Below are 24,575 nucleotides of genomic sequence, written 5' to 3'. Positions count from 1 at the left end.
TAGAAGAGCTGTTGCCGCTTGCCTGGTACCTCCCTTGAACCCTACTAGGTCTCCCGGCAGGTGGGAAGTCACCTGAGAAACACATGCTCTGACCGCAATCTTGACCAACATGTAGGACTTGGACGGTGAACCAGATATGAGAAAAAAGTGGCCACTGCATCCCTGAACTAACGAACTAAGGAAACAGAACCAATGGGCGAGAGGGAGGTTAGGTTCAGAGAGAGATTTTAGCTCGAAATAAGAAAGAGCTGTCCAATAATTAAAGGAATTTTTAAAAAAAACTTGATCTTTTGACGAGGTCTCAGTGCTTATAAGTGGCTCTCACAGCATCTGGCCATGTGTTCCATCTCCCATTTAAAGTTGTGGAGGGGTACTTGGACAAAATCATTTTAAAGTCTTTCTGAATCTGAAATGCTAAGACACCCTGAGTTCTAATCCTAGCTCTTCTACCAATGAGCTCTTTCCTGGCCATTTAACTCCTATCCCATGACATCTTTCTTATGCCTACATCCTCCATTCATGAGCTCCTTGAGAGCAGAGACCAGGCCTTACTTCTCTTTTGTGTCACCCTGGAAAGCCAGGCATACAGGAAGGGCTCAAAAATATGAATGGACTGAGAAGGAAATGAGATGGAATCAGGATACAGGAGAGAGAAGAGAGGCATCAAAAGAAGTAAGAGCAAGTGGGCTTTCCTTCCTGGCAGAGACAAGGAATCCTGAGGGGTAGACAGGGAGACGGAGAGGAGCAGGGCAGAGGACACGGAGAGACATGGAATAGAGCAGGCTGGACCGTTGACCTCTGCCAGAGCCCCATACACGCTGCTTAATCTAAAACCTTCTGATTCATGGACCACAGTCAGAACTGGCAAGATGGGAAAGTAGCCCGAAGAGTGGGAGGAAGACTCTTAGAGAGTATTTAGGAAGGATCCTAAGATGAAAAGGAACTGAAAGTGAGGGGGAATCAGAAAGGCTCCCTTCCAGAGCAGCCTGAATTTTCCATGTCTGGTGCCGAATTCAAACTCATCCTCCTTCAAACTCATCTACACAAGGGTACACTTCGAGGTGGCGGATGAGCCAAGCCTTGATTTGCTTCCTGCCTTCAGACAACTAACACAGACCCCCGTCTGAACCTTGAAGCGGGCCCCCTGTTTCTGGCGGGAAGCCTCTTGAGAACAAACTCCCATGATTTCCCCGGTCCGGGGAGACAGGTTGGCTGGGATCTCTAAACAACAGCAGCCACATCTCAGAAGGGTTGGCCCTCCAGAGAGATAAGATACAGCAGGACGACTGAAAACTGGCTGAAATTTAGTCCAAACCACTCATAGCTCACATTGATATCTACTTAAAGTTTCTAGTCCTTGATGAATATTTATACCAAAATAGGGCCAGTGGAAATGTTCCATCTGTGTGGATTTTTAAGAGTTTTGCCTTCCCTCAGCCACGTTGACCAAACTCAGGAAAGTGGTGGAATCAATGCCAAGTACATGCTCTTTGAAGTGCAAGAATAATTCTGAAAAGGCCCTGGACCCATCATATTTCTTCTTATCCTGCAGACTCAGAGTTGGCACTCCCTTCTTTAAAAATGCATAATATCAACACCTCTCAGTGCTTTATAATTTCAGCCAGTCTTTGACACCCTGCTGACTATTACCACTTTTTTGAAAGAGTGGATAAGACTATTCAAAGTTCTGCTGGGTGAGATTGTTTTGTTGGTTGACATTTTCCCCATCTTTTGAAAATCTGAATGGCCCAGTTCATCACTTTAATTCTCCTTTTTACTTTGCTAGTAGAGAAATGGCCCCAGATTTTCTCCTCAGTTTTTTTTAGTCATCCCATGCTCCCCAGAACCAAAACACCAGAAACTTGAACCAGTTATGCTCTTGGTATGACGAGCAAAAATAGAAGCCTTGCTCTTATACTTGGCATATGACCTGTACTTACCACACATGGGCTATGTGTCAGGCATTGTGCTACATAGGTTTTTTTCCCCTCGTCTTTACATAAATCCCATTTTACAGATGAGTAAACTAAGGTTCAGAGGGATGAAGTAAATTGCCACTGTGACAGAGCTGATGCGATGAATGGGAAGTAAATGTAGACAGTTCAGTCCTCAGCAACCCCCTTCCCTCTAAATCATTTCTCATCTATACCAAACATGTTTATAGGGCTCCACAATGTTGGGCCATGAACTTGTTGGTCACAAGATGAATGAAGTTGGTACCCAGACATGCATTAACAGTGCTGAACCATGTTAGTCGGAATTTGTCTCCATTTTCAGTTCTCTTACCTTTTGGATTATAACCAGGAGAAAGTCTCCGCCTGGTGCTCATAGGGCTTTAACACCTACATCACTTGCCCAGTGTCACTTTGAACAGAGAGAGAGCAGTCCTCAGGTTCAGAGCTTTAAAGCAAGAGTATTAGCTGTTGGTTCATATTTACTGCATTTTTATTATTACCTCTTATTTTTTCAAAACAAGCAACTTTTTAATGAAATATAGTTGATTTATACTGTATTAGTTTTGTGTGTACAGTGGTTCAGTTATACACACATACACATATGCATGTGTGTATATATACACACACACACATATATATATACTTTTCAGATTCTTCTCCATTATAGGGTATTACCAGATATTTAATATAGTTTCTTGTGATATACAGTAGGTACTTGTTATTTATCCCTTTTTATATAATAGTGTACATGTGTTATTTTCAGACTCCTAATTTATTCCTCCCTGCCTTTGTTAACCAGAAGTTTATCTTCTATGTCTGTGGCTTACCTCCTATTTTTTCTAAATTGTAAGGAAAAAGGGTTTTTCAAGAAATATGTTTTTAAAAAGTGATTTTTTTGAAGACAAATTAAGAGTAAATAACCACAGAGATGGTATACTGAGGATAGGACTCAGGAAAGAGGAACGTAGGGCTTCATAAACATCTAATACTTGATAATCCCTGATCTCTACAGCACTTTACAGTTAAATGACCCGCACTGGATTCTTACCACAACCCCATGAAGCTGGTAGGGATTGTGATCCATTTCAAAGATGAGCCATTTAAAATATCAAGGTTCAGAGAGCAGAAACGGCTCACCATGGTCACACAGACAATGAAAAAGCACCCAGGGCTCAGGGTCAAGTCCAAGATCCATGGTGCCTCCCGCAGTGTCCCCAGCACGTCATGTCAGGGCAGGAGGGAATAAAGGGGTACTTCAAGGCAAGTAACCAAGGCCCAAAATGCCAGAGAACGTCTGTAGAACTTGATGGCTCCCTTGACTCCCTGAGTTTCATAAGTTCCCAGTGATTGTGTACATTCTATTTCATGGACAAGCCTACAGTTGCTCCATTCTAGTTTTGTTTTTTTGGTTTTTTGTTTTACTTTATTTTGCTTTACAATACTGTATTGGTTTTGCCATACATTGACATGAATCCACCATGGGTGTACATGAGTTCCCAATCCTGAACCCCTCTCCCACTTCCCACCTCGTATCATCTCTCTGGATCATCCATGTGCACCAGCCCCAAGCATCCTGTATCCTGTTTCGAACATAGACTGGCGATTCGTTTCTTACATGATAGTATACATGTTTCAATGCCATTCTAGTTTTGCTAAAGAAGCCTGACTTTCTCTTGCTAGTGACTCACTTTTTAGATGGTTCCAAAACTGGTTCTCCTGTCAGGAGAACATGTCTAACTTTCTGGGGTACACTAAGGAAGGGATGACACAAACTATAAAAGAGGAAAAGCCAGCTTCTGCCCAGGAGGAAGAACATTTCTTCCAGCAGTTGGCCAGGGTTCAGACTGCAGGGCCAGGTGACTGGATGTGCGGGGAGTCCCTAAATGTGGGACAACCAGTGGGGTTGGATGACCAAGGAGGTGAGTTGGCATTGCCATCAGTCTATCCAGGAAGAGCTTGCAGGAGCTGAACACACTCCTGAGGGTGATGCTGTGAGCCAGAGGGAAGAGTTTGAGCAGATTGATGCATAAGACAGAAGCATCCTGAGAACCAAAGGGAGACCAGAGCCCAGCACTAGAACCCAGGAAAGGGGAGGGCAGCAAGTGAGGGAAGCACACAAGGGCTGGCCAGGCAGGTGGGGTGATCAGGCGAGGCTAGAATTCTGGAAACAACAGGAAACCAAAGTCGATCTTTCTTCTTCCAACTCAAACTACAGACATCAGCTTCAGGTAGAAGATCACGATTATGTGTTAACTTTTAATGCATCAAAAAGCAGTGTGCTGTGCTTAGTCGCTCAGTCAAGTCCAACTCTTTATGACCCCACGGACTGTAGCCTGCCAGGCTCCTCTGTCCGTGGGGATTCTCCAGGCAAGAATACTGGAATGGGTTGCCATGCCCTCCTCCAGGGGATCTTCCCAACCTAGGGATTGGACCCAGGTCTCCCACATTGCAGGCAGAGTCTTTACTGTCTGAACCACCAGGGAAGCCCAAGAATACTGGAGTGGGTAGCCTATCCCTTCACCAGGGGGTCTTCCCGACCTAGGAATTGAACGAGGGTCTCCTGCATTGCTGGCAGGTTCTTTACCAGCTGAGCCACCTGGAAGCACCAAAAAGCAGTGCTCAAAGGAAAAACTGAAATTGTTGTCGAGGAAGCTATTGATCCCCATGTTTACAGAGGCAACACGAGTGCAAGGCACTGCCTTAGGCACTGGTGATGGAGCTATGACCTAGGCACACAGGGACCTTGCCCCCAGAGAACTGACAGCCCAGCAGGAAAAAATGACATCAAAGTGTATATACTCACGGGTATACCATCATTAAATAATGATAATCACAATAGATACAACAAAGAAGTGCAAGATGCAGGCTTTTCTAAGACCCTAAATACCTGCGGGACGAGTAGAAATTTGTTAGGTGAAGGGAGGAGAGAAGGAAGATGGTCCAAGCAGAGGGAAGTGCCTATGGGCTAGCTTAGAGGTATAGAGGAATTTGACATCTTTTCTAGGGCATACAGTTACATGAGTAATTCTAAATTTACCCCAGAGATAATTTGCTGGCAGGGCACTTGGCTTCTGTATCTCTAATTCTACATTTTCATTCTGTTCCATGAGCTTCAAAGGTGGGACCTGGAAAGTGAGTGACTTGCAAAATGAATGACATCTGCTAATTTCTGTTTCATAAACATGAAAAACTTGGCCTACCTCCTCTTTAAGGTGTTTTCCTTTCTCAGAATCTGTGATTTTCTTGTCTCAGGTTTTCTTAAAGGCTGCATTCAACTCTACAGAGTGTGGACAACTGGTACATTATGCAGGGTTGGAAAATCAAGGAAAGGATGAAATATTTGAAAGTGTATTGAATGTTAGTTTTAGAAACATATGATAGCAATAAAGACAGAAGAGGGAAGTCGTTTATAAAGAAGGATCTTGTTTTAAACCAAGAAAATGTCCTGTGAAAGACACCACCCTAAAACACAAGTGCTTTTTTCCATCAAGGCCCCAGTGCTGGCTGAAGGAAACGTTTGTGTCTCAACGCTTCCCTTGTCCTATACATTAACCGTGAGATTCCCAGCAGAATCACTTATATAAGTAAAGCCTTCAGACTTTTAATAACAGAGCTATACCTTTACACCACACATTTCCTTTTAAGATATTAAGATTCAGATTGGCAAGATAAAAAAATTCTCCAATATGAGTTGCTAAGTCCCCCCCCACCACCGCCACACACACACATTTCCAAAATGAACTCCAATAAAAGTGTATTATCCTTGAAAAGCTCAGTGATGCTGCCATTTCAGGATTCAGATGCACACAGTCACACACACCAAGTTACATCCTTATAGAAGGCTGTTCTTATTTATTTATATTTGGCTGCCCAAGCAGCATGAGCGAAGTTAGTTCCCCCGCCAGGGATCAAATCCATGCCCCCTGCACTGGAAGCGTGGAGTCTTAACCACTGGACTGCCTGGGAAGTCCCGGAAGCTGTTCTTAAGACACCAGGCCACTAAAATGAGAGATAATAAGTAAACATTGCCAGCCTCAAGCTTACAGTTTTATACTTGAGAAGGAGTCTTTTAAGGGTCCAAACCTGAGAACCATGTAACCAATGAGATCTTCACTTCCAAGTGTAACCTCGGGACACCAGGCTTGTTCTCCTTTAGAAGGGAGAGTTGGTAATAAATACTCTATTCAGGGACTTCATTTTCTTTGATCTTGACTCCCCAGGCTACTTGGTAAACCTCTAGATAGGATTCCCAGCAGGACAGGATAACTCCTGGTGGCTTTACTGCCATCTCCCCCAAAGCAGGCAGGGCCTTTCCAAGAAGGAAAAGAGACAACTACAAAGGGGGGGGGGAAATTGTTGGAGCTTCTGGAAACACTTAGTTGGAAAAGAAATGCCAGGTCAGCTCCTCCTGCTCTGTGGAAATCCCTTTCACAGTGGATGAAATGGTGCCCATGTTCTGGGAACCTGAGTGTCTCAGACGATCCATAAAAGTCTGGGGGTGGCAGAGCAGGAAGGCAGGAGGAATCTCTCCCCACCACACACACTGATTAAGCAGGTGAGCGAGCTGCTCAGATGATGGGCAGGATTTTCTAAAAGTGGGTGATTCTCAAAAACAGGAGAGAAGGGCTGTGCCCCCTGGGCTGTTTTGACCTCTTTGCGCTTTGCGGTGAGCTCTTCACAGTCTCCCGGGCAGGTTCTGCAGCTGGTGCAAAGTGAGCCGGTGTCAAAGGGAAATAAGAATTCAGTCCAAAACAAACACCTATCACTTGAGTCCAGGTGGGTTCCTCATACTGGATTGGCCGAAAAGTTCATTCAGTTTTTCCGTAAGATGCTACAGATGGAAAAACCCAAACGAACTTTTTGGCCAAGCTAATACAAAGACTTGTGGACCTGCTTTGGATACAACGTCAGCTATCAACAAGAAGCTGGCCGCCCAAGAGGCTGGTTTGCTTTCCTCCCGGGTCGTCATCATTGTCTCTCTGCCAACAGAATGTTAAACAAAGGAGTCAGAATCCTGGGTGGGGGCTGACAATGCCCTAGGTTTTCCGTAGCCATCAAGTAGATCCAGCTACCCAGCCATTGGTGGCTCAATTTAGGAGATGGGACTTTTTGCCCCAGTCAGTACTCCTCTTTCTCAAAATGACCCCAAGCCCCATCTCCTTTGAAAGGTAAAAGATACTCTGCAAGTATTTCGAGGCTGCCCCCTTACCAGGGCTCTGGCAGTGCCTGCTGGAGAGGAGCCCGGCCACACCAATTGTTTCATAGCATTCCTGCAGCCGTTCCTTCTAAACGGCCCTCCTGTCAGGCCCTCCCATAAGCTGCCAACCCTTGGGGAAAACGTCCTGATTTCCGTCTGGTGCTCTCAGCTGCTTTTTTGATGCAAGTGCTAAAAATACAAGAGAGTCAATGTATGGAAAAGGCAGACAGAAAGAAGGAAAAGAAAAAAGGGGTAGATAATCCGCCACCGTGGCTGTCTGAGCACTCGGTGTCCACCCTGCGCTGCCAAGTGATGATGTGGGACAGGCAGACGTTACACACAGACTCGGCCCGGCAGGCCGATAACCGGCACCCGCGACGGCAACGTGTTGTGTGCGTGCTCCGTCACTCAGTTGTGTCCGACTCTGCGACCCCTGGACTGTAGCCTGCCAGACTCCTCTGTCGGTGGACTTTTCCAGGCAAGGACACTGGAGTGGGTTGGCACTTCCTTCTCCACCATGATGGCAATAAGACGTTTCTAATCAGGGGAAAGCTCCAGGATGCCGCCGGTTGAGCATAGGGCCAGCTAGGGCGCAGGGGTGGCAGGGCAGCTGCAGTATCACCAACAGAACCAGCCGCCCCAAAGGCAGGTGGTCTCGGCATTCCTGCTTTTCTGGAACCAACCTCAAATCAATGAGGCTTGTCCGACAAGGGTGGGGGCAGGGGAGGCAAAGGCCGGGTCTTAAACAGAGAAGGCTTTCATTTTATATTTCCCTGGCCACATATGGATTTGCTTTCCGACTTGGTTTTCCTAGCCAGATTAACCCTTGTTCACACGTGATGTGACCCTTGGGAATCTCGAATCATGTCTTCCCCTGGAGGGGAACAGAACCGTATAAATTATTACAACTATTAAAAATGTGCTATAAAGGGTTGTGTATGGTGGTTAGGAACTTAAGGGGGGCAGGAGGGAGGACCCAGTCTAGGAAAAGAAGAACCTCCCTGAGGAAGCGATAGGAGGAAATGGACAGTGGTTTCTAGAACTTTCCTGGCACATGCTCATCAAGGAGCCTGAACAGACGACTGGGACGCGCTTCAGGGACAGCTGGTGTGGGAGACGCAGAAGCGGCAGGCCCCTTCACCCCACAAAGGGTGTGGACCCACCATGGTTTTTGCCTACCTTTCACGTACTTTAGAGCAGGGGTCCCCAACCTCTAGGCCTCAGACCGGTACCTCCTATCAGATCAGCAGCAGCATTAGATAAGGAACAAAGTGCACAATAAATGTCGGGTGCTTAAATCATCCCCGAACCATGCCCCCCACACCCCTGGTCTGTGGAAAAACTGTCTTCCACAGAACTGGTCGCCGGTGCCAGGAAGGTTGGGGACTGCAGCTCTGGAGCATCTGTGAATTCAATTCTCCTTCCTGGCCACCCTGAGTTAAACTTAATTTTACCTGTTAAACATGATGTATTGAGAGAGAAAGGACAGTTCCTGAGCATATATCCAGAGAAAACTCTAGTGCAGAAAGATACGTGGACCCCAGTGTTTACAGAAGCACTGATTCCAACAGCCAGGACATGGAAGCAACCTAAGCGTCCGCTGACAGGTGAACAGATACAGAAGGTATGGTCCATATATGTGATGGAATATTACTCAGCCAGGAAAAAGAAGGAAGCAATGCCATTTGCAGCCATGGGAATGGACCTAGAGATGATCACACCAAGCGAAGCGAATCAGAAAGACATGATATCACTCACACAGGGAATCTAAAAAGTGATGCCGATGAGCTTATTTACAGACTCACACATATAGAAAGCAAGCTGACAGTTACCAAAGGGGGAAGGGGAGGGGGGTCAATTAGGGGTTTCGTTCTAGCAGAGAAAAACCACTGTTTATAAAAGAGATAACAACAAGGTACTCCTGTGCAGCACAGGGAACCACGTTCAGCTCTTTTAAAAAGACAATAAAGGACAACATGGTATGTTTTGCCCCAAACCCAAATTCATCTACAGCTGAACCCATACAAACTATCTTAGTGGACAAAACCCAAATGAAACACCATTTCTCACAGGGAGTGAAAAGTACTCTTTAGGGGCATCTGTAAAACCATCTTTGGGACGCCAGACACTCCTAACATCCTAAACTAAAGCCATCAGACTAACTGTCCCAACCACAGCCAGTCCAAGGAATCAATTTCAACACACATATGTAATAGGAAAAATAATTGAGTCTTAACCTAGAATGCAAACTACTCAGCCACTTCTGCAATCAGCTTGTCACCCACCCAGTGCTTTCCTTTACTGTCACTTTAAATAGGATTGCTCTTTATAATCAGAAAGAAAAAAGAAAGTTTTCCATGCACAGAATTCTAAGCACTAGATCAGTAGGGCTCATCTCAATTTGTTTAGTCTGTACATTTTTAGCTTCATTACACAATTTAGGAAAAGAGGGTCTAAACCCAAGAGATTTCTTCACATTTGTGCTTGTCCAGACAGAGGAAGAGAAATTCTCAAGGAGCAAACTTGGGGGAGAAACAGTAGATTTCGATACAGCCCCCTGGAGAACATCTCTGCCCCCAGATATGACCTCTAACGTAGACAAGGATGTTGCTTTAGCCTGGGGGGACTCTCTGTGGTTTTAGAAAGCACTTTATCCAAAGTTGTCTCCATGGTTGATACACACGTCATCATAGAGAGCATGGGTGGGACGGCACAGGATGGAAATTTGGAAAAGGGAGCAGCTGCCAGCATTTGGTTCTGCACACTCTCTGCTGCTACCATGTTCTGAGCCAGTCCTCCTAAGGCGGAGGAGGGGATAAAAGACCCTGCCAGTGTCTGGGCTCCACATCCCTGCCTTTCCTCTCCTACTTGGGGAAACAGGGTTCTCATGGCCAAGATCTGAAGCCACAGCCAGGCTGGGCTCCTCCGTCTGGCACTGTCACCCGCTCCCCACTTTGGCCCCAGGGTGGGGTAAGGGGAGGACCACCCCTGACCTCAGGCCTGGCAGAGGGTCTCAGGATCCCTGAGAGCCCCTGAGGGGCGTTGGGCCGCCAGTGAAATTTAAAGGAAGAGGAAGGGTGTGGTTTCCCTTCCGTCTGGCTGTGAAGAATGTTACTGCTTTTGGCACAGAAGCCTGTGAGGCAGGCCTGTGCCGGGGCAGATGGGACCAAAATGAAGGGACAACAAAAGTCAGGCAGCCCATAAAACCTCACCCTGGAGGAGTGGTGGTCTGCAAGAGGAGTACAGGATGAGAATACGTTAAGCCAAGGAGCTGAGAGCCTTCAAGTCCAAGTTGGAATAGCCGAGGGCCCAGTACTGAGGCCCGGTTGTTCCCAAACTTGTCTTCATGTTAAAATCCCCGGGGGAACCTTCCGAAATGCCTACAGCCTGTGGCCCATCCCCCAAGATTGGAGCTAAGTTGCTCTGGGATTCAGCCTAGGCTTTGGAAGTTTGAAAAGATCTCTAGCTGATTCTAGGGGCTTCCCTGGTGGCTCAGATGGAAAGAATCCACGGTGCAGGAGACACGGGTTTGATCCCTGGGATAGGAAGATCCCCTGGAAGAGGAAATGGCAACCCACTCCAATATTCCTGCCTGGAAAATCCCATGGACAGAGGAGCCTGGTGGGCTACAGTCCATGGGGTCTCAAAGAATCAGACATGACTGAGCAACTAACACTTTCATTTCATTACCGCTGCTGCTGCTGCTAAGTCACTTCAGTCGTGTCCGACTCTGTGCGACCCCATAGACGGCAGCCCACCAGGTGATTGTAATATGCACTCAGGTTTGGGAACCACTGATGTGGCCCCTGGCTACTCAAAGTGTGGCCCCCAGACCAGCAGCACTGGCCTCCTCTGGGAGGTTGGGAGGACCATGGAATATCAGGCTCACTCCAGATCTGCTAGATAAGAATTTGCACACTGGCCAGATCTCAGGGGATCTTTCTGCTAATCAGAGAGTCGGGTAACTTGAGAAGCGCTGGTCCACGAGACACAGCCAAATCGTCTTACTCAAGTGCAATCTTGTGGCACACGCCTTTCCTCCTTCCTGGCATCGACTGCACTTGTAATTGTATCAGTATATTCAGGTGAGTTATTACAGAAGCCAGTGTTGTCATTCAGTCACTAAGTCGTGTCCAACTTTTTGGGACCCCCATGGGCTGCAGCATACCAGGCTTCCCTGTCCTTCACTTTCACCCAGAGTTTGCTCAAACTCATGTCCATTGAGTCAGTGATGCATCCAACCATCTCACCCTCTTTTGTCCCCTTGTCCTCCTGCCCTCAATCTCTCCCAGCATCAGGGTCTTTTCCAATGAGTCAGCTCTTCACATCAAGTAGCCAAAGTATTGGAGCTTCAGCTCATGTATGTGAGTTATTACGGAAGTCAGTGTAAGGGCCCCAGAATACCTAGAGATAGTTTCTTGACACTGCCTATAGTGTATGGGTTAAATTGAAATGTAAACGTGGGTCACAGCATAAGCACCAGCTCCCTGGCCTGGTCCTAGCCATTTGTGACCTGTAGTCATTTCAGGCTTTCAGGACAGGGCAGATAAACTGGGGGAAGCCAGTGCCCAGTGCTTCACTCACACAGGCACTGCCCATGGTTCTGATCCACTTTCTCCTCTGGCTGCCACCTCTCCCACTGAAGCCTATCTGATCCCCTGAGCGTCTACACTTTATTTCGCAGAACAAGGTTGGCTGGTAGAAATCCTGGGACCAGGGTGATCATGACCTTGTCTTACTGCTCCCCGCTCCTAACCCTTCCAGGACATCCCACCCCTACAGAAGTGCTGTCCACCTCTTTGGACCCACGTAGTCCAAGGCCCCGAGTCAAGGCGAGACTCACAGGAGGCTGTCTGGGGTCTGGAGACACCTGGTGTGGTTGGAAGCTGCAGGATCTGAATCCAAAGACATGAGTGTGGATCATGTTCTGAGTGGTGTATCCTAACAGTTCTGGGAGCTTGTTTTGCTCATGAGCCAAATGCTAAATCTTGACATCTTAGGCTGGTTGTGAAAACCGTGTGAGAGAAGGGATGTGAATACACTTTGCAACCTGTAAAGTGCTGTGCCTGGGCCATAGAACATGAGATGAGAGTGTAGTCAAGAAGTGAGGCCTGCCTGGTTTCATGTCCAAGCTCCACCACTCATTGACTGTTAGATTTTGAAGGGGAGGTGAAACCTCTCTTAGCTTGTTTCCTCACCTGGAAACAAGGTTACGAAAAGTGCCTCCTGTGGGTTCATCAAGAAGCTTAAATTAAATATTATGCAAATGCTTGGCATATGCCCCCACATAAGGTGGTAAATGCTAGCTATAATCATAGTCATTAGGAAATATAAAACAGTTTTTTTTAAGGTATATATCTTTTTTTTTTTTTTTTGGCCATGCCACATGGCATGTGAGATCTTAGTTCCCCGACCAGGGATCAAACCCACATCCCCTGCGTTGGAAGCACAGAGTCTTAGCCATTGGACCACCGGGGGAGTCCCAGAAAAATAAAACAGTTTTGCTTGAAGTTGTAATTCAAATAAGGATCGACTGAGGACACCAGCCTTCCCCAGAGGGGCATTCTGAATGGGCAAGGTGCTTCTCCTCTCAGACTCACGGCCCTCGCATCACCTGATGACTGGGAATAATGACTATCCCCCACAGGGCTGGCATCCCTGTTAAGGAAGACAGTGGTTTCATAAGGGAAATCGCTTTGTGGGCCGTCGAGCTGTTTTTATTTGGAGGTTGTTGACGGTAGTCGAGTACCTTTCTGATCATGTTCCTGTTTATGATCTCAGTTCTTCCGGACCTTCTCATAGCTTCACCTTTGCCCCACTCATCTCCATCCTCTCTCCACCTCCTCTCCTGGGACCCTGGGGGAAAGGGATGTTTTTAACAAAGCACGTTGACAGTAATGTTTTATAACAACACAGGTATGCTTATAGAGTTTACCTGTAAAAGACAAGTCAGAGGAGTTGCTTTGGAATAGAATTTAGTATCAGTTCAGAACATCCCTGCTCAAAGAGCAAGCCCACAGATAGTCAGGAGGGCATGTGATGGTTTTAAGACATAGTTTTCAAAAAGGTAAGGTCAGCAATCTTGTGCAACTATAAAACGAAACTTAGCAAAGACTATATTCAACTCATGATATAGTGAAGGAACCAGTAAGATATTTAGAGCAGTCCAAAAAGCATTTGAGGAGCTAGGGGTTAATGAGCAATTTAATGTTAGGACAAGATTGATAGGTACAGAACTAATTGATATCCTACATGACGATGAGCCATAGCCTTTGGGGCTGTCTTTTTCAAAATGACAAAAACTATCTGCATGCGTGTCATTACTGGACAAAAATCTACAAGTTAACATGGAACTTGGCCAAGTGTAAGAAGAGCACAGAGGGAACCTCCCTAGATCCTCGCGGAGGCGGGATGGAGAGGGAACACTCAGGCTTCACCATGTGACATTAAAGGGTGTGGCACCCCCGTTTCTGCCTTACATCCAAGTTTTGGATTTTTTTTTTCAACAATTTTGGTAAATACTTTTTTCACTTCACTTACATGATGCTTATAATGGCCCTGTTGGGGCAAAAAGGTCAGGGAAAACCTGTTTCCAGAGGAGAAAACTGAGTTACACAGGAGAGAGAGAAGCTGGGCTAGGAGGAGAATCCTGCTTCCTAATTCCGAGTCTGGCGCCCATCCTGAAACTCCATCTCACACTTGGCCTTCTCAGTTCCCCCTCGTCTCAGCCCCGTGTTACTCTCAGTGGCATTTGTCTCTTTTCAGACTTCCTTGGGCTTCACTAAAGGTAAAGGAGGGAGGGAGGGAGGCACCTGCGGCCCCCCACCCTTTACACCCCAGAGGGCTCCTGGTCTCATCCCAGTCCTTTTAAGTCCCCGACACAATTCAGTGGCACAGCATCAGGTGAACCACATCCTGCTATCCTGAGCCAAAGAAAATTGTCCAGACACTTCATCCCCTGCTCAGGAAAAAGGACAGAAAGGAGGCCGCATTCCAGGAACCCATTTTTTTAAGTGGTGGCTCCTTTCAAGCTCTGCTCTTCTCAGCTACCGTGAGCTACTTTGCTATCTTTCATCTGCAGCTGCATCCACATCAGAGGAACCTACTGTTTACAAACCAGAATGTCTCATTTGAAACACTTGCTCTTCCCCCACATCAACAAACAGGAGACTCATTTTCTGTGTTGGGGGTGAGCTGGATCTGTCTGGCCCCTGGCTGGATGGCATGCCTGCCCTGGACAAATGACTGCTCGCTGTGTTAAACAGGCAGCCAGGAAATTGGCAGTGAGTGTGGTCCAATGGCCCAAATTGGTTTCTTCCTTGCAAGGCCATTTATTTTTCTCACCCACGGACTTCTGTTGCCATAGAAACCATCTCACTAGCAGGATGGAGACACAGGCCAACCCTGCTTTCTGCACCGTCAGAGAGGCAACATTTATAATCATGAACCAAAGGAGGGAGTAAGAAAGTGTATGGGGTGGGGGCTTCCCTGGCAGTCCAGGGGTTAAGACTCCACACTTCCAATACCAGGGGTGTGGGTTCGATCCCTGGTTGGGGAACTGAGATGCCACATGCTACACAGCAAGGCCAAAAAAAAAAAAAAAAAAAAGGCAACTATACTCCAATAAAAATTAATTTTAGAAAAAGAAACTATATGAGGTATGCAGTTTAAAAAGTAGTTCCTCTATAAAGTTTCCAAGAACTCTGAAGCAGGTAAAACAATTTTTTGAGAATGTCTGATTCAGAGCACGTTTATACAGGGGTACTGACAACAGCAAACATTCAGAGTATAATAAGTGCATGCTAAGCCCTTGAGTGCATGGCCCATTTAACCCTCTCAGTGACTCCACGCACCTGAGGGGTGCTTACTGTCCCCGTGACACAGACAATGAAGCAGACTCTGCAATGCAGTCACTGACCCAAGTCCAGCAGAAGAAAGGGACAAGACTGGGATCAAAACCAGCCCTCTGACCCCAAAGCCTGGACCTCCTGACTTGAAACAGCTCCCTTCACTTCATCTCTCTTCACCTCTCTTCACGTCTCTGTTGTAGCCTCGCTCTTCAAAGGCACTGGACCCCACTGTCATCCAGCGTCCGCCATTTTTGTTTGATCATTTCATGCTTTTTGCCTCCAGCCATAAGCCCCTCTGTAACATCCCACACGATGAGGGTTCCACAGAACAGGATACAGGCCACTCCGATCCAGGCCAGTTTTCTCATCTCACAGAGGACTAATGTAGGCTGGGCAGGGAAGAAGTCGCCTCTAGCTGCACAGCTAATAAATGTCAGAGTTGGCACCAGAGGGCCAGCCCCTCGCCCTGCAGGCCAGAACCCGGCTGCACTGAGCTGCCTTACACCACTGTTTCTAAACTAGACCTCGAGCCAGCAGTTAGCTCTCCTGGCCAAGCACTAGGACTAATCCCCTTGTAGGATGGCTGGTAAATCAGCCAGAATAACAACAGTGCTCAAGCGGGCAGGGTAATTTCACCAGAGAGGAAACACTCCCACAGAGCTCTCCTGTTTCAGGCTTTGTTGCCTCGGGGGTCGATCTGAAACCATCCAATGATGAAGCCTGATTCATAAATTGTTTACCTCTGCCCAAAACTTCGAATGACTTAAATATTAAGTGTAAGGGGACCATTGTATTTCAACTAGTAGAATCCAACAGGTCAGAAATGAGAGGCAAGGTTTTCTATGCCAACAGCTTTAGGGAGCAAAGTTACACCCATGAATCAAAGTTCCCTGGCTCAGACAATGAGATGGCAGTGAGCATCGTCTTGGTTTTCCATTTTAACATGAATCTAACACCAAATAGGCACAGACATGAGCATGCAACCCTCCAAATACATGCCACATGACTCTCACTCCCTAAGTTGGGAAGGTGTATTAGAACAGCATAGCGTGTGAAGACATGGTGTGTCAAGTCACCAAGCAGGTGGTGTGGAGCTGGGTGTTATTATGAGACGAACCAGTGGGGGAGCAGAGAAATAATGTGAAGAGTAACTGTTTCTTTCCATGTCCATCTTTGAATTCCAACACTAGCAATGATGGTAGCCTCACAACTTGTCTTTTTTCCCACTTAGAAGCAGAGAGGGTAGAGGCATCATGCCCTAAAGAGCATGCTTAGACCGTGACACCTTGCCATCCAGCCCTTTTGTACCTCTCTGCCCTTTCACACCTCCTCCTTCTGCTAGGAATTCTCTTCTCCTTTCTCCTGCCTGCATACATTGCACAGCCCCAATTCTGAGCCACCTCCTCCAAGAAGCCTCCCTGATTTCCCACTCAGGTTAACCTTCCTCTGTGCTCCTAAAGTCTATGTGCAAAATAATAGCAGCTACCATCTGTGGTGCCTAAGGTGTTCGGGCACATCACATGCATTATCTCTGTACCCATTTGACAGGTAAGGAAACTGAGGCTTAGTTTGTCCAAGGTTAGGCAGCTGCTAAATCATGAAGCTGAGTTTGAAATCCAGGTCTCAGGCTCCGAAGCCCATGGGTTTCTACCACACAATAGACAGCTGTCCTTGCCTCAAACTTACCCCTTCCAGGAAGTGTGTGTTTCTTCATCTCCCACTAGACTGTGTGTTCCTCCAGGGCACCACAAGTCTCATAGTGTATCCCTGTGCCTGGCACATAGCAGATGCTAAATAAATGCTTCAGTGAGTCAACAGTTCGTGGAATGAGAAGCTTATCCCTTTATCTTACTGGCTGATGGAGCAATGCTTCTATAAAATCCTAGTACACATGGCCAGTCCCCCCAAGTCAGTCCCCATCCCCAGCATAGAATCAAGTCAGTTTCTCAGCCGCCAGATCCATTTGCTAACCCACTGCTTCACGTCCTATGAACCTCCTGGAAATTTCCTTCCAATACAGATTCTGATTCAAAAGGGCTGAGACCCTCAGAGGTAGGGCATTTCCTGCAAGCTTCTGGTGATGCAACCAGTTTGAAGATCACATTTTGGAGTCTAAATGCATCAGCCAACAGCAGTCAATGCACTTTGGTTACCTTTGGCTGGTAATGAACAATAAAACCTGTCTCCCGCTTTGTTCTCTTTCCAAAGGATGACCAGATTTCAAATGCTTCTGACTGTCCATGATTTAGCAAAATATTTAAGTTATGCTTTGAGCTATAAACATTTGGCAGCTTGAACATTTGTTTGTGCCTGTAGCTTTGGTTTAATCACACCCTATCAATAAATCACAAATAAATGAGAGAAAAGAAACTCACTGGAAGATTCCATTCCAGTGACAAGTGGATCAAGGGAGTGGGTGAGGGTGGGAGAAAGAAGCCCATGAACCCCCAGTGCATTTTTATGAGAAGGACTCCACCCTTCCACACCTGCCTACCCTGTGGCCACTTTCCCGGCTGGTCTCCTCTGTTCCTGGTAAACAGTAAAGCCATGGCTTATTCATCTCGAGCCCTTTGAACCCCACACAATTGCTTTACCAGCATGCCAAGTCTTTAGAGGTCAAGCATCTCCGGTCCAAGACGTTTGGAAGGAACACACCCTCTTCTCTGTCTCCTTTTCCAGATGTCGCTGGGCCAGCAGCAGTCAGCAAGAGGTGTGCCTTGTCTGAGATGCAAGGGGACGTGTTCGGGCTTCGAGCCACATTCATGGAGGTAACGGAGTTTGTCAGGAAAGGCTCTGCCTGCCTTCATTTCTTGGCTGTCCTTTCTGGGAACCCTGGGACTGCTTAGGGTGCATGGGTTGTTGGCTGACTGGCTTGGGAGTGAACGCATTCTTGCTTGGCTTAATTCAGAAATGACAGAAAAGCTCTTGAGGAGCCAAGATGAAGAAGGAGTTCAGGCTTTATAAACCATTTCCAGGTGGAGGCGAGGATGCTCGGGGAAGTGGTGGGCAGTTGTTAGCTGCTGCCTGGTCCACGCTGGGTAGACCCCTCTCTCCTGGGGTTCGGTGTGTGGGCTTCATCCTCCCCTCCTGCACCATCAGCCCCTCGGGATTCTGATCTCAAAGCGCCCTGGGGACCGAAATAAAAGTCCCTGTGTCTGCAGCACTTGAAAGCCAGGGCCTGGTTTCACGTCCATGCAGGAGGGTGGTGAGATCTAGTTTGGACTTGGATTCACGGCATTGTTCGTTTTGTTTCATTTTTTTTTCACTGAGGACTCACAACAAGAGGTGTTGCTGCCATTCTGCACAAGCCTCAGGCACTGTTCACATCAGCATCTGTGTAGCTGGCACCCCCTGGAGGTGTGCAGGGCACAGTCTGAGGGGGCCATCCCCCTAGCCCTGGGAGAGAGTGGCTAAGCTCTGTAGGGCATGACAGCTTAAAAGGAGCTTTGGTCTCCACTGCCAGAGGGTGGCCTTGGGCCCTCAGAGAGGGAGCCCATCTCAGGAGGCGTTTGTCTCAGAGAAGTTGATTTCCACCGTGAGATGGCAGTAACAAAAATATACACTGAGCTGAGCTACATCTCTTCTACTTGAATGTTGAAGTAACCCTGAGCAGGAGGTGTTAGTATGTCCATTTTACAGATCAGGAAACTGAGGGTGGGTAATGAGCGCCTGGCGACTATGGAGCAGACTTCAAACTCAGGTCTGTGAGTAAAGCCCCATGCCGTGCTGCCAGCCATTCTGCACAGAGTCCTGACGTCCAAGATTGTTCCTGACTCTCCTCCCAGACACTCCCCCACTTCAGAGGTGCTCATATGGGCTTCCAGATGCCAGGGACCATCTAGGTCCTCCAGTCCCGACTCCCGTCCCCTGCCCCAATTCCCCCCACAGCTAGACGTCCTCTCCCCACACATCTGTTTTGGCCATGTGAGCTCTTTCTGGCCTTGAAGAGGGTCTGCCTGCCCATCGTCTCACCCCGCCGGTCCTGACCCTGCCATCAGGGTGTCAGAGGACGAGGTTGGCGCTTTATCAGTTCTCCCTGAAGACAAGAGATGGTGCCTCCCTTTCAGAGTTCTTGGGGCCAGGGGATAGTGTTCCCTAAATGTACACATGGAGTCAGTTCCTTCCCTTCTTTCAAGGTGCACAGGCCCACACTCCCTGTTGTCAGGCCTCTGAGAATGGGTGTTTGGCATATTCTCTCTGGTTTCCTAGTTGTTTATAGCAGGAGGGCAGTTCTGGACACTGTTCCTCTTGGCTGGGAGTGGAAGCCTCTCAGCATCGTTTCCATCCTGACATTTTCTCATCATCCTACCGGTTCCCAGAACATCAAGTGAACTTTAATTGAGAAATACAGACTTCAGCCTGTAGGTCCTGCCTGTCCAGGACACAAGCCACATGGCCTCCCATGACAACTATTTGACTTGGCCCTGGAGACAGTCTGTCCTGAATGAATGTCATTGTGTTCCAGTCAATCTTCAGTGAGGGCCACTGAAACTCAACTTCCTCACCGTGCTCATGTGTCCCCAAGTAATCACCTGCTTCCAAATCTTGTATAAAAACTGTTCATAGGCCATAGGGAAGCAGCTGATGGACTGAATTTGCCCAGTGGGCTATACATTGCCAACCCCTGGTGTAGACAAAGCCTGATTTTACAGATAAGAAACTTGGCAGGCGCCTGTGGTAGGCTCGTGTTCAGGCTGAGATTATATCCCAATGTCATGCCTCTTCCGCAACTTCACGTTACCTGCGACAGGCTGAAGAAATGGCCATTGTGGCACTACTGAGGATCTCTCTAGATGCGTGTATTCCTCCGCAACCTGGGTGCCTGGAAAGAGCAGGAATGGGACCAAGGAGGTGTCCTTCTCATCTATAAAGTCCCAGAAATGAGTCTGGCAACAAAAACAGCACAAATAAAGGAGAAATAATGTTGACACAATCAAAGAACATCTCATATTTCTCCGCATTTTCCATTTCAAGGTATTCTGCATCCCAACACCTCTCATAGCATCTACATGAACCAAAACTGCCAAAGGGCAGCTTCCTCCCCCAGGCCCAAGTGTGGAAGGTGTGCGGATGTCAGAGGAGCCCGTGGGACTCCGGGCTTCCCTTCCCTTCCTTCCTCTTCCTCCTCTCTCCACTTCTGACTCTGCTGCTGCCTCACCCCCACAGACCAAAAGTGCCCTCACCAGTCTCCTTAAAGAAGGCATCTCCGCCATGCCTGACGCTTAGAGAATACTATTGGTCACGCATGTGCACACGTGCGCATTCGCTCATCATGTTCGAGTCTGCATGATCCCGTGGACTGTAGCCCGCCAGGCTCCTCTGCCCATGGGATTTCCCAGGCAGGAACGCTGCAGTGGGTTGCCGTTTCCTTCTCCAGGGGATTTTCCAACTCAGGTCTCACATCTCACTCAGGTCTTTCCACGTCTCCCGCGTCACTTGCGTTGGCAGGTGGATTCTTTACCAGTGAGCCACCTGAGAAGCCCGTTGGTCATGAAAAACTGCTCCAATTGCATAAAACAAGCAACCCGTTCTCATGAGAATGAAAAGAAAAGGCTTCTTGTATTTGCTACCTACCATCTTTAGGGTGCTAATTTATCTTTAGAGATAATTTCCCTGAAGTTATCATTGAGCGTGTTGATTTTACGATGTCCCAAATGACATGCAAAATGCCGGGCTGGATGAAGCACAAGCTGGAATCAAGATTGCCGGGAGAAATATCAATAACCTCAGACATGCAGGTGACACCACTCTTATGGCAGAAAGTGAAGAGGAACTAAAGAGCCTCTTGATAAAAGTGAAAGAGGAGAGTGAAAAAGCTGGCTTAAAACTCAACATTCAAAAAACTAAGATCATGGCATCCGGTCCCATCACTTCGTGGCAAATAGATGAGGAAACAATGGAAACAGTGACAAACTGTTTTCTTGGGCTCCAAAATTACTGCACCACCGTCATGCTGATGGTGACTGCAGCCATGAAATTAAAAGACACTGGCTCCTTGGAAGAAAAGCTATGACAAACCTAGATAGCATATTAAAAAGCAGAGACATTACTTTGCTAACAAAGATCTGTATAGTCAAAGCTATGGTTTTTCCAGTAGTCATGTATGGATGTGAGAGTTGAACCATAAAGAAAGCTGAGCGCCAAAGAATTGATGCTTTTGAACTCTGGTGTTGGAGAAGACTCTTGAGAGTCCCTTGGACTGCAAGGAGATCCAGCCAGTCCATCCTAAAGGAGATCAGTCCTAAATATTCATTGGAAGGACTGATGCTGAAGGTTAAGCTCCAGTACTTTGGCCCCCTGATTCGAAGAGTTGACTCACTGGAAAAGACCCTGATGCTGGGAAAGATTGAAGGTGGGAGCAGAAGGGGATGACAGAGGATAAGATGGCTGGATGGCATCACCGACTCCATGGACACGAGTTTGAGCAAGCTCCAGGAGTTGGTGATGGACTGGGAGGCCTGGCGTGCCACAGTCCATGGGGTCACAAAGAGTTGGGCATGACTGAGTGATTGAACTGAACTGACTGAAATGGCAGCCCACTGAATGCAAGCTGGAAGCTTCTCCTCAAATAATGCTTAAAAGGCTGTCTTTTCTTCTCCTGAACACCACACTGTACACCATGTGTTAAAAACAAGAAGCAAGCCTTGCACTGAAGAAATGTGTTTAACCTTCTATAGCCCGCTGTCCTCCAGACTCGTCACTGATGAGCGCTTCCCACGTGCCACATCCTGACTCCCGGGGGAACCGGTCCAGGCAGCAGAACCACCCCAGAGTGGATGCAACTCGCGTGGCCCACCCTGATTCTACCTTGCGTTACAGTTTCCACCTGCTCGTCTTTCTCTCTCCCATCCCCACTGCAGTTGCCTTGAAGGCTGCGATGGGGCCTCCTTCTCTTCATCTCAGGCTCCACCTCAGCACTGCCAACAATGGGGGCTGGATGGTTGTCTGCCATGGAGGGAGCTGCCCTGTGTATTGTAAGATGTTTAGCAGTGACCCTGGCCTCTACCCAGACGCCAGAGCACCCCACTGGGACGATCAAAAATGTCTCCGTGGTTAAGTCGCTGAGTCATGTGCGACTCTTCCGACCCCATGGACTGTAGCCTGCCAGGCTCCCCTGTCCACAGGATTCTCCAGGCAAGAACACTGGAGTGGGTTGCCGTTTCCTTCTCCAGAATGTCTCCATGCTCAGCCATAAAAAAGAACAAAATAATGCCATCTGCAGCAACAGGGATGGACCTAGAGATTGTTGTACTGAATGAAGTAAATCAGACAGAGAAAGACAAATATCGTATAATGGTGCTTAAATGTGGAACCTAAAGAAAAAGGTACAAATGAACTTATTTACAAAACAGAAATAGAGTCACGGATGTAGAAAACCAACTATGGTTACCTGGGGATAAGGTTGGGGGAGGGATAAACTGGAATACCAGGACTGAGATGTACACACTATGGTATATAAAATAAGTAACTAATAAGAACCTGTATAGCACAGAGAGCTCTACTCAGTACTCTCCAATGGCCTATGTGAGAAAAACTCTAAAACAATCTTTAAAAAAAAAAAGAGTGGATATATGCCCATCCACATGTTGAAACTGATTCACTTTGCTATACAGCAGAAACACAACAGTGTAAATTCACTATACTCCAATAATTTTTTTAAAAAGTGTCTCCAGATATTGCCAAATGCCCCCTGGGGACAGTTCTGACCGTAGTTGCGAACCACTGATGGAGAGCATCAGGGCAAGCTTCCCAGAGCCCCACAATCAAAATTTGTGCTAACTGATTAAATGCATCAGTCTCCTGAGTTTTGAAGAGAAAAGGAGGCTTCCTCTGAGCAGGCCTGGCTGTGAAGCGCTCAGGCCACTGCCCTGACATCTTCCCGCCGAGCCCTGCCCCGTCCCACCATAGGTCGTGGTTCAGCTTACTTGACCTAACCAGCTCTACATCGCGTGTGTTCCAGCATCTGAGATGCAGCCTGCCTAAGGGGACCCGGCCAGGAAGGGAGGGGAGCGCTTTTCCTCTCACTCTGGGAATTCTGGATAGCTAAACCTTAACAGCATGACACAAAGCTGCCAACTGCTTTTGTTTTTAATTGTCAGAGGGAACCATCAGGCTTTCAAGTCAGCCTATGAAGCCTCCCCAGGACACTTTTTCTTCTTCCAGCCCCAAGACGAAGGCTTGCCAATGGATGTCAATCTCTCTAGCCCGAGGGGTTTAAGCTCATCCTCTTTCCCCCCAGGTCCTGTCCACCAGTTTCTTGAAGAAAATTTCCAGCTGTATTTTAACTTCAGGATGAGTGCTAAAGTGTTTACAAATTGCTGAAGCTCTGAGACTCATGAATCTTGGGAGACAATTTCAATAATTCTTTACGGCAAGAATCAGCAGACTTTTTAAAATAAAGAGCCAGATAGCAGATATTTTAGGCTCTGCAGGCCTCTGACCTCTTTTGTAATTACTCACTTGCTGTTGCCACCCAAATGCAGCTACAGACCACTAAATGAATGGGCATGGCTGTGTTCCAATAAAACTTTATTTACAGAAGCAAGTTGTGGGCCAGGTTCAGCCCACAGGCTGCGAAGATTCCTGACCTAGAACATCTCCAATGATGAACCAGCCTTTGCCACCCCAATGTGGTGGAAAATTTCTCAAGAGAAAAATTGTGCTGTTCTTTTTACCAACAAAAGTCATACCAAATTCCCCAGAGATTGATAGGAAGACATTGAGGTGCTGATTCCAAAGGCCTTTTGGTCTCCGGTTACCATTTGTCTGCTGCTAACCTTTTCAAGTTACTAAAGTTAAACTTTGCGCTTGCTTTCCAAAGCGTAGAGGCTGCCAGCGGGAGACTCTGCCTCTCTTTTCTGGAGGTTGATCTCACTTGTCCCCATCCCACCCCTCAGGAAAATATGCAAGTCATGCAGATGCAGCCAAGAGGACCACTGCTTGAGCTCTGACCTGGAAGACGATCGGAAAATTGGCCGCTTGCTGATGGACTCCAAGTATTCCACGCTCACAGCCCGGGTGAAAGGCGGGGACGGCATCCGGATTTACAAGAGGAACCGGATGATCATGACCAACCCCATTGCCACAGGGAAAGATCCCACCTTTGACACCATCACCTACGAGTGGGCTCCCCCTGGAGTCACCCAGAAACTGGTAAGACAGCTTCCTGCAACCAAGTGGTTATTTCCCTTCTCTTGTAAATAGGAGTCATGCCATGGGTTCCTGAATGCCAAAGACAAGGGAACACAGGTGCAAGGTTATAAGAATGGTAGGAGTAGCTATGGTTTCATAGCTGCTCCTACCTCTGGGATCTTGAAGTGAAAACTATCTGGGCCTCATTTTTCCTCATCCATGAAATGGGTAGAGGTGTTCATGGGAATTCCAGCTGCAGTACACAGTTGCTTATGGTTCCCTTTGGGCTCTCTGCTTCTGAATGGAGGATGCTTTATCCTTCAGAATTCTCAGAGTGCTTGTCTTCATCTACAAGTTGTTCATTTTCCCTCAAAGTGGGCTGTGATGTGCCTTTTGCAAGCCTAGGGGAGAACACAGGAACACTCCTCTCTCCTCCCTAAC

At 47.4% G+C, this 24,575-nt stretch overlaps 1 protein-coding gene across 1 annotated transcript in view; it reads left to right on the top strand.

Moving 5' to 3' along the window:
* LMCD1 (LIM and cysteine rich domains 1) overlaps nucleotides 1–24,575 on the top strand; it is a 56,518-nt gene that overhangs the window by 11,491 nt on the left and 20,452 nt on the right. Inside the window, exons 2-3 of the mRNA XM_068982374.1 lie at nucleotides 17,682–17,770; nucleotides 23,900–24,155. Of these exons, the coding sequence (XP_068838475.1) occupies nucleotides 17,682–17,770; nucleotides 23,900–24,155 (345 nt within the window). The remainder of the gene's footprint in view (nucleotides 1–17,681; nucleotides 17,771–23,899; nucleotides 24,156–24,575) is intronic.

Source organism: Capricornis sumatraensis, chromosome 10 (genome assembly GCF_032405125.1).
Source record: "Capricornis sumatraensis isolate serow.1 chromosome 10, serow.2, whole genome shotgun sequence".
NCBI classification, from domain to species: domain Eukaryota; kingdom Metazoa; phylum Chordata; class Mammalia; order Artiodactyla; family Bovidae; genus Capricornis; species Capricornis sumatraensis.
The sequence above is the reverse complement of the archived record's forward strand: the minus strand, read 5'-3'. Positions and strand labels throughout refer to the sequence as shown.